The 12,871-nt window shown below is 50.6% G+C and overlaps 1 protein-coding gene across 4 annotated transcripts in view; it reads left to right on the top strand.

The window, feature by feature from the left end:
* Positions 1 to 12,871, top strand: part of ANXA6 (annexin A6) — a 48,403-nt gene that overhangs the window by 20,581 nt on the left and 14,951 nt on the right. For all 4 annotated transcript variants that reach the window (XM_041749064.1, XM_041749061.1, XM_041749062.1 and 1 more), the window contains exons 8-18: positions 148 to 204; positions 1,031 to 1,124; positions 1,548 to 1,643; positions 2,790 to 2,848; positions 3,924 to 4,046; positions 5,119 to 5,177; positions 6,555 to 6,633; positions 8,214 to 8,295; positions 9,754 to 9,848; positions 10,456 to 10,569; positions 12,708 to 12,798. In XM_041749064.1, the coding sequence (XP_041604998.1) occupies positions 148 to 204; positions 1,031 to 1,124; positions 1,548 to 1,643; positions 2,790 to 2,848; positions 3,924 to 4,046; positions 5,119 to 5,177; positions 6,555 to 6,633; positions 8,214 to 8,295; positions 9,754 to 9,848; positions 10,456 to 10,569; positions 12,708 to 12,798 (949 nt within the window). The remainder of the gene's footprint in view (positions 1 to 147; positions 205 to 1,030; positions 1,125 to 1,547; positions 1,644 to 2,789; positions 2,849 to 3,923; positions 4,047 to 5,118; positions 5,178 to 6,554; positions 6,634 to 8,213; positions 8,296 to 9,753; positions 9,849 to 10,455; positions 10,570 to 12,707; positions 12,799 to 12,871) is intronic.

Here is a 12,871-nt window from a genome sequence, read left to right as displayed (position 1 = left end):
TAGATGCTTCAGTCTTGGTGCAGTGGCAGCTGTAGGTCACTGCTCCAGGACCCGCCTGGGCCACCGTGCTTTCTCCACCTCTGGTGTCCAGGCCTTCCCCCTGCCTGCAGTATTTGAACCTCATGTCCCTGTATCTCTTCTGCCCAGGGAACCAGGGAGCAAGACGATGTGGTGAGCGAGGACTTGGTCCAACAGGATGTCCAGGTAAACCAGCACAGATGGAGGGCACTGGGGCATGGCAGGGGAGCCCCAAAAGTGGGGATCTTGGGGATCCAGGGAAGGGCTGGAGGCGAAGTAATTTGCATCAAATACTAGAATTAACTGACTCACAGCCAGCCTTTTATATGGTGCTTTGTCAAAGAAAGGATTTAAATTGTCTTTCAAAGGTATACAACATATATAAAATTGGTGAGATATGTTTTGGAGCTTTTGTCATTTGTTCATCCAGTGAATTAATATGTATTGAATACCTACTATGTGCTGGGCACTCTGCCAAGCACTTGAGGGATCACTAATGAACAAAATCAGACGTACTGGGACAGATAGGTGTATATTAATCATACAGACACCTTTTTTATGGGTATATAATTACATTCTAGGTGTTTTGTGTCCCACTATGTGTCACCGACACTGCAGGGGTAGATTCAGAGAATGCGAAGATATAGTCTCTGACATTGAGGACCCCATACCCTAGTGGGGAGACAGGCATATAAAGATGTTATTATAATATACAGTGGAGCAAAGCAATAAAGAAGCAGGAAACTATAGGAGCTTAGAAGAGAGGAGGAGGGGAAGAAAGAGAACTCGGCTTTGGGAACATCAGGAAGTGCTTTGAGAACAAATGGGACATTTAATCCAGGCCTTGAAGGCTGAGTAGGAATTTCCCCAGAAAGAAAGGAAGAGTATACAGGTATATGCAAAGGTCCTGAGGCTACCAATTACTGGTATGTTTAGGGTTCCAGCAGCAGTTGATAAGCTTGGCCAGTGAGTTCTGTCTCCTTTCAATGAAGTCCTTCCTCTTCCCCTTCAGGACCTGTATGAGGCAGGGGAACTGAAATGGGGAACAGATGAAGCCCAGTTCATTTACATCTTGGGAAATCGCAGCAAGCAACATCTTCGGTTGGGTAAGTTCCAGAGAAGAAAGACCTACAGCTGTTCCCTTGGGGTTGTGCCAAGAATTCCATTCTTTTTTCCTTTTCTACAAATAGAGCAGGATGTTACTTCATCTATAATTCAAGTACCAGCACTGATTTTATTAGATAGTGGTTTGTGTAGTCCCTCGGCAAAGTCATTAACAGGATGCTCAGCCTTTCCATCCGAGTACCAATCCTGTCTTCATGTTGGAGTGTGAGGAATACCCAGGGCCTCATGTCATACACAGCATGGCAGCATGGTGGCTGGTGATGTGCATGAACTCCCTGACAGCTAGCTCCTCAAATACCAGCCCTACCTTCATAGTGGGCACTTTGCTCCTGGCCTTCCCTCCTGAGGTCCTGGTTTCTTCTGTGTTGTGGGGCATTCTCAACATCCCTGTCTCTCTGACTCAGTGTTTGATGAGTATCTGAGGACCACAGGGAAGCCGATCGAAGCCAGCATCCGAGGGGAGCTGTCCGGGGACTTCGAGAAGCTGATGCTGGCTGTGGGTACGTCCTGACCTTGCTTTTCTAGGGGCTTTGCGGGATTCTGGGATTCTGGCCCAGGACAGAATCCGAAGGACAGAAACCGAAGAGGCCCAGAATGGAAAGGGGGGATTATATGGTATGGGGGCAAGGAAGGAGAAAATCAGACAGGCAGTGAATTCTGAAGGTTGGCCAGGGCAGCATGAAATCAGGGAGGCAGGGAATGGAGCCTCAGGCACTGACTTCCTGCCACTCCTTCCCCCAATGCGTGCAGTAGGGCGAATTAGAGCACTGAGCCTGGGATTGGGGAAATAACCAGCAGGAGAGCGGACTTGTGTGGAGCACGTGCTGGGTGCTGTGTGGAATATTTGATCTTTAAAAAGGACCCAGGAGTGGGCATTATCTCCATTTCACAAATGAGGAAACCACATCTCACAGAGTCTGCATCACTTTGTCAAGGGGTAGTTTTGTAATGACTTGGGGGATATTCTGGGCATGGGGCATGCCAGGAGCCAACTAATCAGTGGTGAAGGTCAAGATTCAAACCCAAGGCTTCTCCCAAATCTGCTGTTGACTTGGAGCAAGTCCCCTGTCCTCAGTTCTCTCATCTGATAAGTGAGGGCAGAGATGATGGCTTGCCTGACCCCCAGGCTCTTGGAAGCTAGACTTTGTAAGAGTCAGTATGTCTGAGGCTGGGTGGGTTGTATGTGTGTCTTCTGGGGGAGAGCTATATCTCCAGCCTCATCCTCCTGCCCAGAGTTGTCACCTGCCAACTCTGTTTCAAACAATCAGGTTCTGGCATGCTCTGCCAGCAGGATCCAAAGCGATGTAGCTGCCAGTACATTTTCACTGCAGCAGAATCTAAAGAAACACCTTTTCCAGCTCCACCTGATGCTACTGCCTACCTGGCCTAGTTCCCTGCAAACCCCCAGAGGACTGGAAAGATGAAGTGGGCTTTAAGATGCACAACCCAGTTGTGCCCAGTTCCTGATTTCTTTATGCCCTGGGTTTGTGTTAAAAGTGGGTGAGACCTCAGGTTATCAGGAACCTGGGTTCTTCCAGGGTTTGTACTTGGTGGTCCCCAAGGGGTAAAAATAAAGAAGGGGTCTGGCCACCCCAACCCATCCCGAGGCAGCCAGAATAACTCTACCTCTTCCTCCCTCTTCTCAGTGAAGTGCATCCGGAGCACCCCAGAGTATTTCGCTGAAAGGCTCTTCAAAGCCATGAAGGTGTGTAGTGGGGTCAGTGGGGATAAGTTTGTAGGAGGGGGTCTCTCCCCAGCCCCATGGGACTATAGAGCCTCTGACAAGTCTTTAGGACCCGCTAGCCAAAGAGAGCCCTCCCTCAGGGGATTGGCCACAGTAGAGAGTGCTGGTACTTTTCCCAGGTGAGCTCCCAAGCCTGGGATGCTGTTAGGTCATACGCCTGTCCACCCTGATACCTGCTCTGACCTCATGATTGATCACAGGGTGTTAAGACAGCCTGCACTTGATTCACCCAGCCAGATGGGCTGGAAGCCCACACATTTCAAAAATATTAATTAGCTGGAATGCTTATGTACAGTATATGTAGATTAGACCACTTTGGAAGATGCTTGTTATTATCTATTAAGGCTCATGCTGTTTATCCCTGTGACCCAGTGATTCTACTCTGGATGTGTACCTGAGAACAGCGATTCCCACTATTTTGCACATGGGACACACAGAAACTGATGATGGTTCCAGAGCAAAACAGGGTACATGAATGCAGTCATTTGTTGCCAGAGGCCATAGACCTGAGGCCAGAGAGCTCAGGCCTTTCTGGCCCTATGTGGCCATCCCACAAGGACAAGTGGACTATGGCCCCTTCACTGTCTTTCGTTGTGCCAGAGTGAGGTCGTACAGCTCAGCCCCGGAGAGAAGGTTCCTGTGTGCATGCATTCATAAGAATGCTCATGGCATTGTCCAAGTTAGGAAAAAATTAGAAACAATCCCATGTCGGTCAGGAGTTGCAGGAGAAATCAATGCAAAGTGGTGTTATATACAGCGGTCCAAGATGTACTAATGTAAACGATATATGCTTAGAGTTACAAAGTTATGGTAAAATTATAAGGGAAACCAAGGACAGGCCTGAGGTATGAGAGGGAGGAAGGAACTCAAAGCTGGAGGGATGCATAGGGAGCTTCAAGGGGAATGGCAATGTTTTGTTTCTTTTGTTCTTAATTTTAATGTTTTATCACAAAAGTTGTATTTCAACTAAGCTGGGGGCTGGTAGCACTCTAGCCTCCTCTCAGGTTCCTGTCCCCTGTACCCACTTGTCTTCCAGGGCCTGGGGACCCGGGACAACACCCTGATCCGCATCATGGTCTCCCGTAGCGAGCTGGACATGCTTGACATTCGGGAGATATTCCGGACCAAGTACGAAAAGTCCTTGTATAGCATGATCAAGGTGAGCGGAGCTAACAGGGTACAGAGAGGAACAGAGGGCTTGGGAGCCACTCCCAGGGGAAGAGAACTGCCCCAGGAAGCTGGGAGTCTCTTGGGAATTCCAGGAGCCCTCACCTCGTGGCACATTCTGAGAATGTAAGGCAATTCAACGGAGAAGTAAGCGTCTGGCGGCGCTAGTGAGTCACAAAGCCCCAAAGGAAGGCGGAGCTTTGTTAGGAAGGGCAGCAGGAGGAATTAAGGATGAGGACTCCATCCCAAGGGCAGTGAGAGTTCAGGCTTCGGAAGATGGGGTGGGGGGGGGGGGCTTGGCCCCAAGACAGGAGATTTATGATGACTGGAGTGCCCAGCCCTTGACGCTTGGCCAAGACACAAAGAGAGTTGAGATTTTTTTCTTTGGGCGGCAAGTGAGCTAAAGCTTTATGAATTCCAGCTACGTTCCCTGAAGTATGTTTCCAAAGAGGAATTTTACAGGTGTTACATGCAAAAATGTTTCATGGGAAATGTTGGGAAAAAACTAGTAAAGGCAGCTGGTTTACTTCAGAACTTCTCATGGCCTTTAATATGTTAAATCCATCATGAAGCTCCAAGAGGGGTATAAGATATGCCGCATATGTTTGTTTGGGTTTGGCATTTCCCAGTGTTTTTTGTTCATGAAGCCCTATTTTTGTGGAATATTTCACTTGGGAGGGCCAAGCTGGGGATTATCTGGGGGTGGAGGTGTGCTGGGGCTGGCTTGCCCTGCCTGGGGAGAGCAGCCAGCGTTTCCTCCGCATTTTACGTTCGGTGAAATCATATTGGTGGTTTGAAATTATCCCTTGATGGATGGATTTACACCACAGAGGTTGCCAACTGTTGCAAATCAGGGCTTTTCTACCCCTCCCACCCCCACCACCCCCACCAAGAGTCAGTACCACTGGTTGGAGGGCTCAGCTACCACCAAACCAGAGGAGAGTCAAGGCTGCCATGAGTAAGTGTTCAGCCCTCCCCTATTTGAGGCTATGCAGAACCTTCCCTCCTTGTCTGAGGGGAGCTCAGGAGTGAGTGAGAAGTAACCTTTCTCTCCTTCTCCCCAGAATGACACCTCTGGCGAGTACAAGAAGGCTCTGCTGAAGCTCTGTGGGGGTGATGATGAGTAAGTGACTCCCAGGCCCCAGGCTGGAGGGAGTGGCCCCCGGGGGTGGCAGGCCTGGGCTCTCCTGGCCCTCATCCTGATGGATGGATGGATGGATTGGATGATCTTGGGGATCCCTCGGTGCCAGGAGCAGTGCACAGGTGAAAGTCTGTACGTGTGAACAGGAATGTGCTATCCCAGACGCGGAGGTGTCTGCTCTTTGTGAGCTTGGAAAGTCAGTCTGGGGGACGTGACTAGGAATCAGAATATGAGGGTCCAGGTCCTACTGCATCATAGCAGCTTCTCAGTTTCATTGTCTGTTCAATGGGAAAAATACAGGTGCCTGCTTTGCATACTCCTTTATTCAGCTTGTTTGTAACAAGTACCTCCTGTGAGCAGGCCTTGTCAGGGAGCACTGGGGAAGCCCACAGCCCCGTGAAGCAAACAGGCCAGAGCCGACGTGCGACGTGCGGGGTGGTCCTGGGATGGGGAAAGCAGATGTGCCTATGAACGCACACATCAGGGCACTCTACCTCTCCTGGAGGTGGAGAAGTAGAGGCCTGAGGAGGAAGGTGAGGAAGAGGAGGAGGTGAAGACAAGGTCTGAAGGAGGGTGGGGGGAGGACAGGCCTAGGGATGCCTGGTACATTTCTGTAACTGATGCCAAACTTTTGCAGAGTGAGAGGAGGAGACTTGCAGGAAGAGAGGAGGCTGAGCAGTGGGAGGGGCCTGGGACCTCCTCCTAGCAGAAGAACCTCTGCTGGGGGTGGGGGGGAGCCACCGAAGAGATGAAATTGGGCATGACTTGACCTGATTTGTATGCTAGGAGGAGAGCTCTAGGTACTCTGGGTTTCCCCTCCCAGAGTTTATAAGGATCCAGGTAAGTAAGAGATAGGAGAACCTCCTGTTAGCCTCTGGCAAGTGCCTTGGGGGCTGATTTAAGTTCCATAGATATTTACTGGGCACCCAGTATACCCAGGTGCTTTGCAGGAGGAGATATTGAGGTGACAGGGCCATAAGCTGGTCACTGACTTGTTTGAGAGGGGAGACTCGGATAGCAATCACTCAGATCATAAAGAAGAAAGGAGGTCAGAGGACTCAAGAAATCCTATTCTGCTTGGAATTTGGGGTCAGGACGGCCCCCGGGCAAAGCCACATTGCAAGGGGTCTCAAGAGAAGGTAGAAGGTTCTCAGAAATGGAGGGGAGGGCTCTGAATGAGTCTGAATGAATGAGTCTGAATGAGTCTAGAATGAGTCTAGAGAGAAGGTAAAGAAAGCCAAGCGGCTTTCCTTAAGGGGTGTGTGTGTGTATCTGTGCACGTGGCCGTGTGTTGTATGTGCGGAGCGCGGCCCACGATGACATTCCCTCCTGTCCTCTCCCCGACCCCCTCCATTCCAGTGCTGCTGGCCAGTTCTTCCCGGAGGCAGCGCAGGTGGCCTATCAGATGTGGGAGCTTAGTGCAGTGGCCCGAGTAGAGGTCAGACCCTCCCCACCTCCTGCTTGACCTCTTGACCACAAGCTTCCAGTCTTCTGCTCTCGCACCTTCCTGCTGCTCTGGTTGGCACCCAGCTGCCCCCTGGTGGCCAACCCGAGACACTGGTTCTCACATCTGAAGCTTCCTTGTCTCTTAGGAGTGAGGAGTTGGTGGGTGGGCACTCTGGTAGGCATCTAATTCCTGCATCACCTTCTAACCCGCTGGGAAGTGTCCTGGCCCACTCACTACTAACAGGGCTTGCTGAATGGAGACATGTCTGGTTCTGGGGAGGGGCCTGTGTCATCCTGGGTCAGACCGTTGGCCTCTGGAGGCATGAATACAGAACAGAGGGGCACCTCTAGGTGTACTGGATGGCTCAAGGTTATTCTGACCATCGTGAGACCCAAGGTCCACAGAAGTACTTGGGGCAAACCATTCCGGGGACTGGTAACCCTTGGGCCATGTGAAAATATTTGGAACCTTGCATTCTCTCTATTACTTACTGAGCCATTTTTGGCAGGTCCCTACCTCTTTCTGGGCCTCTGTCTCCATCTTCAGGATAAGGTGTTAGACACAGCAAGCTCAGTGCCTTGCAAGGGCTCTTGAGCTCTGATGTTCTAGAACAGCATTTCCCAAATTATGAGGCAAGAACTCTCATTGCAGACAACCTTAAATTATATAAGAAATGAATTAGTTTGGGTGAGAGGAGCCTCCATGGCATTAAAGAACACCGAACTCACATAGCGAGAGAGCTACTCCTTTTTTATTTCATCCACCTTGCTCATTCCGTCAAAGAGAGAGTCTTGGTTTGGTGCCACACTCACTGGCTTTCCTTTTTCACAAACAGAACTGAGAGAGCTAGCTTCAAGTTCAGAGCATTTGACAAGCAGCAGCATCTCATTAAATTTGGTAGTATTTGGCACCGTGGTTTTTTTTTTTTTTCTCTTTATTGCATTTGTTTGCATGGGCTATCATCTCTTTATGGCACATAATACCAGTTTTCTCTATATGAAGTGATTTAAAAATTATCTTCATTCATTAATTTACTTCGTGAATATTTTTTGAGTGCTTACTTCATTGTAGGCACTTGGGACATAAAGTTGAATTAAGTAAAAAATATTAAGAAACAGTGCAGGGTGTATGCAAATATGGAAATACTGAAAACCTCACTTAGGAGTGATTGAAGTTTGGGAGATCCTGTTCTGGTATTTCAGAATTCTGGTTGCCTTTTCAGGCTTGGGCAGGGGGCTCTGGAAGAGGCAGGAGAGCCTTGGGGACAGGGCAGGATTCTGAGGGACGGGGGAGGCCCCAGTGCAGCTTGGATGGAGCTGACTCCTGGGGCAGGAAGCTGGCTTGAACAGCACTTGCCCTGCTCCTAGCCTGGGTCTGTCTCTCGTCCTCTCTCTCTCTCAGCTCCAGGGTAGGGGGTCTGTCTGCTGTGCCGTCACCCCTGCCTCTTTCCCCTCAAGCTGCTTGGTTTGGAGCTCGTGGGGAAAACTTCCCCTCTCTTGCATGCGCCTCTCTTGGCCTGGCCCCCAGGGGGGCCTCCAGACACCTGCTGAGTCTCTTTCTGCCTCTTGCAGCTGAAGGGAACTGTGCGTCCAGTGGATAACTTCAACCCTGATGCAGATGCCAAAGCGCTGCGCAAGGCCATGAAGGGACTTGGTAAGGGCACATGAAAGGGCTGGGTTGGCCTCTGGGGCAGCAGGTGGGGCAGGTTTGGCAGTGGGCCAGGCAGGAGTAAGAGCTGAGGCCTCAAACTAGGGTCCACAGAACGAGGAGGATTTTATGCGAGTCTCTACCCTCCCGAGGAGGGTCTTCGCTCCTGAGTCTAGGGAAGAGGGGGGTTAGGGGGTTTGTAAGGAACTAGGCACAAAGCCCTTCCTAGAGACCAAAGGTGTCCCCAGCCTCTCAGGAGCAGTGTCCTGGTGTAGAAGAAGGTATTAGGTCATAAGGCTTAAGGTCATAAGGGTTCTTGCCCTGGCTTTGCCTTAGACTCACTGTGTGACTTTGGGCAAATCCTTTAACGCCTCCAAGGGTCCGTTTCCCCAGGTGTAAGGTTAAGAGATTAAGAGATACAGACCCAGTTCTGGGATGGAGGGTACCCCCTGCTGGTTACCCCTTTGAGACCTCCATTTGGAGCTAGTGGGAAGAAGTACTCTATGGGTGGGTGCCCTGTTCTCAGAAAGGTCAGCAGGGACAGAGCATACAGGTGTGGCTTCCATTACGCTTCCCCTCCTCTCCACCCCTCCTCTCTGCCCTACCCCACCCTGCCCATCTAACCTCACCTCCCTGGGGCCTTAGCTTAAAGTCCTCCCCTTTTGGGCCTCATCTTCATTTGTCTCTTGGGAAAGATAATATCTACCGAGCATATCTATTACTACTAGATGACGGGTGTAAGCGTCCTTTTGTTTTTGTTTTTTTAAGATTTTTAAAAATTCATTTATTGATGAGAGAGAAAGAGAGAGAGATAGAGAGAGAAACAGGTTTCCTGCTCTGCAGGACTCAATCCCAGGACCCTGGGATCATGACCTGAGCCAAAGGCAGACACTCAGCCGCTTAGCCACCCAGGTGCTGCTGTAAGAGTCCTTTTGAAAGGTGGGTGCTGGGTCTGAGGTCGAAGGCTGGAGGCTGGAGGTGGTGTCCTGATGTCTTCCAGAGTTGACATCTCCTTCTACAGTGGTTACAAGGACTTGGGCTCCAGCTCCCAGGGAGTTGATGAGAAAGCACACAGAGGGCCCTGTGGGATTTAGATTGTCAGGTCGAAGGATCCCTTAGTAACTATCTGGCCTCTTCATGGCATAGATGTGGAAATTGAGTCTCAGAAAGGGCCAGGACTTGTACATTCATGGCCAGAACCAGGGCTGGAACTCAGAAGCCCTGACTACTCAGCACAGGGCTCTCGGCTCTTCTGGGGGTCTCCGTTCAGCTAGTGAGCCGACAGAAGGAGGTGCAGGGAGGAACCCCAGTAAAGTTGGCAGCTTGGGCCAGAGGCAGGGCTCCTGCAGGCGCTTGGGAGTGCTAGCCAGCCTCTACGTGACAAAGACTGGCACAGCCCATGGGGGGGATGTGGGGAGGCTGGGCCATGGGCCTTCCTCTGAGGCATGGGCTTTGCTGACTCAGGGACCGACGAGGATACCATCATCGACATCATCACACACCGCAGCAACGCCCAGCGCCAGCAGATCCGCCAGACCTTCAAGTCACACTTCGGCCGGGTGAGGCCTCAGCTGGGGCCCCACACCCACCCCGCCCCCAGGCTTGGCCTGTCACAGCCGGCTCTGCACAGCTGGGTGCCCAGTCTTCATGGCCCTGGTGCCCTGTGGTCACGTGTCCTTGGAGTGTCCTCTGCCTGCAACGCATTCTCTCCATCCCCTGGTTCCTTGTGATCAACCCTTGTGGAAATGGCTCAGCTTGATAAGGCTGAGATGAGGGACATGAGTTGTTTTCATGCAGCATTTTCTGGATCTCGAAATTCCAGAGGCTTCAACACCCTAAGGCCGTGTCAGTGATTCTTGTGCCTTAGTGGCAAGCTGGCAAACTTCCCCCAGGGTGGGAATGATGTCCTCGGGCAGTGCCCCCTTTCCTGTCAGTCTCCTTGCCTGCAAGGACGGTGGGTCTTCCTGCTACTTGGGGTTTTATTTTTTCCCCTGCCCTCTTCGATGTCCTCTAAATAGTAAACATCAGCAAAGACAGACACACAGGCTCTCGCTATGCCCTGCGTTCACATGGAGCCCCTGTTTCCACATTCAGTACCTCCTCCTTGTCCTGGGTCACACGTGAGCACGTGCTGATTGTGGCATGACCTCAGCCCTGCCTTTGTAGGACTTGATGGCTGATCTGAAGTCTGAGATCTCTGGAGATCTGGCAAGACTGATTCTAGGGCTCATGATGCCACCGGCCCATTACGATGCCAAGCAATTAAAGAAGGCCATGGAGGTATGACGTGGGCATCAAAGGGATGGGATTCAGGCTGCGGGTGCTGGGGAGGCACAGGTGCTCCCTACAAGCCCAGGTGTGGGTTTGCTGTAGCTCCCTCACAGGGCCCTTCCCACACCCGATTCAAACTAGCATGAACAGCAAAGGTTGGTTCCCATAACTGAAAGGTATAGCACTCCATCTGGTTTTAGACATGGCTGAACCAGGGACTCAAATAATGTTCTATGGACTCTTGTCTCTCCCTTACCTTGGTTCTCTCTCTTCTGTGGTGGCTTCACTCTCAGAGAGTCTTTCTCCTTGTGGTAGTAGGCTGGCTTGTGTATGTCCTACCAGCTAGCACCTCTATTCCTTCCTCCTAGGAGTTACACCAAAGTCTTGGCTTCTACTCTGGTTGATTCAAGTGAGGTCACACGCCCAGTAATCAGTGATGTCAGAGGGATCTGAAGGAGCAGCTAGAGGAAGCAGGATGGAGCTGGAAGGAAAACCTTAGTTGGAGTCTATTCTAGTCCAGCCCTGCTATTAATACAATATGTAATGTTGGACCACTTATACTTTCTAAGCTTCCATGCCTTCAGCTGGGAATGGAGAGCAGTCATCCTGGCCCTTCAAACATTGGAGTGGGTCAAGCAAGGTCATGGGAATGAAGGGCACCATTAGCTCTGAAGACCTGACCTTGCAATTGATTAGCAAGAAAGGATGTGATGTCCTGGCCCAGCTGTCACAGGAGCTGCTTTGCCTCTCAGGGCACCAGTTGTACCAGGGGCTCCTCTCCTGTGTTAGGAGCATATGGCAACCCATCCTGGGCTATGTGTATTAGCTCAGCTATGTGTTTCATCAACCCTCAAGGCAAGGCTGTTATCTTGTCCCCATTTTACAGATGAGGAAAGTCAGGCTCAGAGGCTAAGTCACTTGATCAGAGTCACAGCACTAGGAGATAACAGCTGGGATTCAGACCAACTCCATCTGACTCTGGAGCCCGACTTGACAACCACAGGAAACCATGAGGGCTTTGAGGGCTTCGAGTCCCTAGAGGATTAACAAAAGAACAGACCTTCCCTGGGCAAAGCAAATTGAGGTTATTGTCCTCTTAAAATGCCAAGACAAAAAAAGCAAATGGTTTGAGAGCACAGAGTTTAGAAGTTGAAGGGACCAGGGAGCCAACCTGACCCAACCCTTTCCATTCTCGTACTTCACCAACCGGAAACCCAGGAAGGCGCCATACCACCTGTGAGGTAGGAGAAGGGTGGGGCTAGATCTTGTCTTAGAATGCTCTGGGGGTCAGGCTGTCCCCCCCACATGCCTGCTTTTAGTAAAGAGCCTATTAAAAGCTCAGCCAGCCTCAGTTTCCTTCAGGTCTGGAAGCCAATGGACTGGCCACCCCACAGGCAGTAAATCCAAGGGCAATGCATATGCCTTACTTTTTTTTTTTTTTTTAGAGTTGTAGCCACAGTGGCTTCTGCAGGGACTGGCATATTGCAGGTGTTTCATGCATATTTGAATCTGTCAATGAGTCCATTTTGTTCACCTCCCTCCCCTCCCCTTGCTGCTCCAAGCGAGGGCCTTGGAATAGTGCTTTCCCTAAGCTGTCTCAGACCAGAGGACCTAATGTACCTGTCCCCATATCACTCCTCAAATCCAAGTATCAACGAAGACAGCATGTTTTTCCCTTAGCACACAAAACCTCTTCTCTTCTGACAAAATAATATCTGAGAAAATCTACACAGAGCAAAAAAGAAATGAGAAATCGCCCAGGATCTTTTACCCACCCAGAGACCACTGTTACACTACAATGCATGACCTCCATTCTTTTTATATACTTACACATAAATGTTTATATTCAGACACATGTGTGTATGCCTTTTTATATACACATACCTCTCTATACCACGTATTCTTTTCTTTTTTCTTTTTGGTCCAAAGCAATTCTCATGGGAGGTTCTGGAAATCCTGACAGGCTGGCATGTACCCCCCTAACTGCTGTCTCTGGTCTGGAGATGAGAAAATCCAGGAAGCCTTGGTGGTCTGAGTGTTTGCCTCCTGGGTGGTTTCTTAGAACAGGGGTCTTCTTGGCCAGGACCCCTCAGGCCTCTGCATGGGGGTCAGGGCTGTGGTTCAAGCTTCCTGTCTTGACATTCTAGGGAGCTGGCACGGATGAAAAGGCTCTCATTGAAATCCTCGCTACTCGGACCAATGCAGAAATCCGGGCCATCTGTGAGGCCTACAAGGAAGGTAAGGGTGGGAGGCCTCAGGCCCAGTACTGCTGAGAAGTGGTGGGAGGAGAGCCCCCTTGCCCCATGGCTCT

The sequence above is a fragment of the Vulpes lagopus genome, chromosome 3, assembly GCF_018345385.1.
Source record: "Vulpes lagopus strain Blue_001 chromosome 3, ASM1834538v1, whole genome shotgun sequence".
Classification (NCBI taxonomy): Eukaryota; Metazoa; Chordata; class Mammalia; order Carnivora; family Canidae; genus Vulpes; species Vulpes lagopus.
Note: the sequence above shows the minus strand (reverse complement) of the source record. Positions and strands in the feature narration are given on the sequence as shown.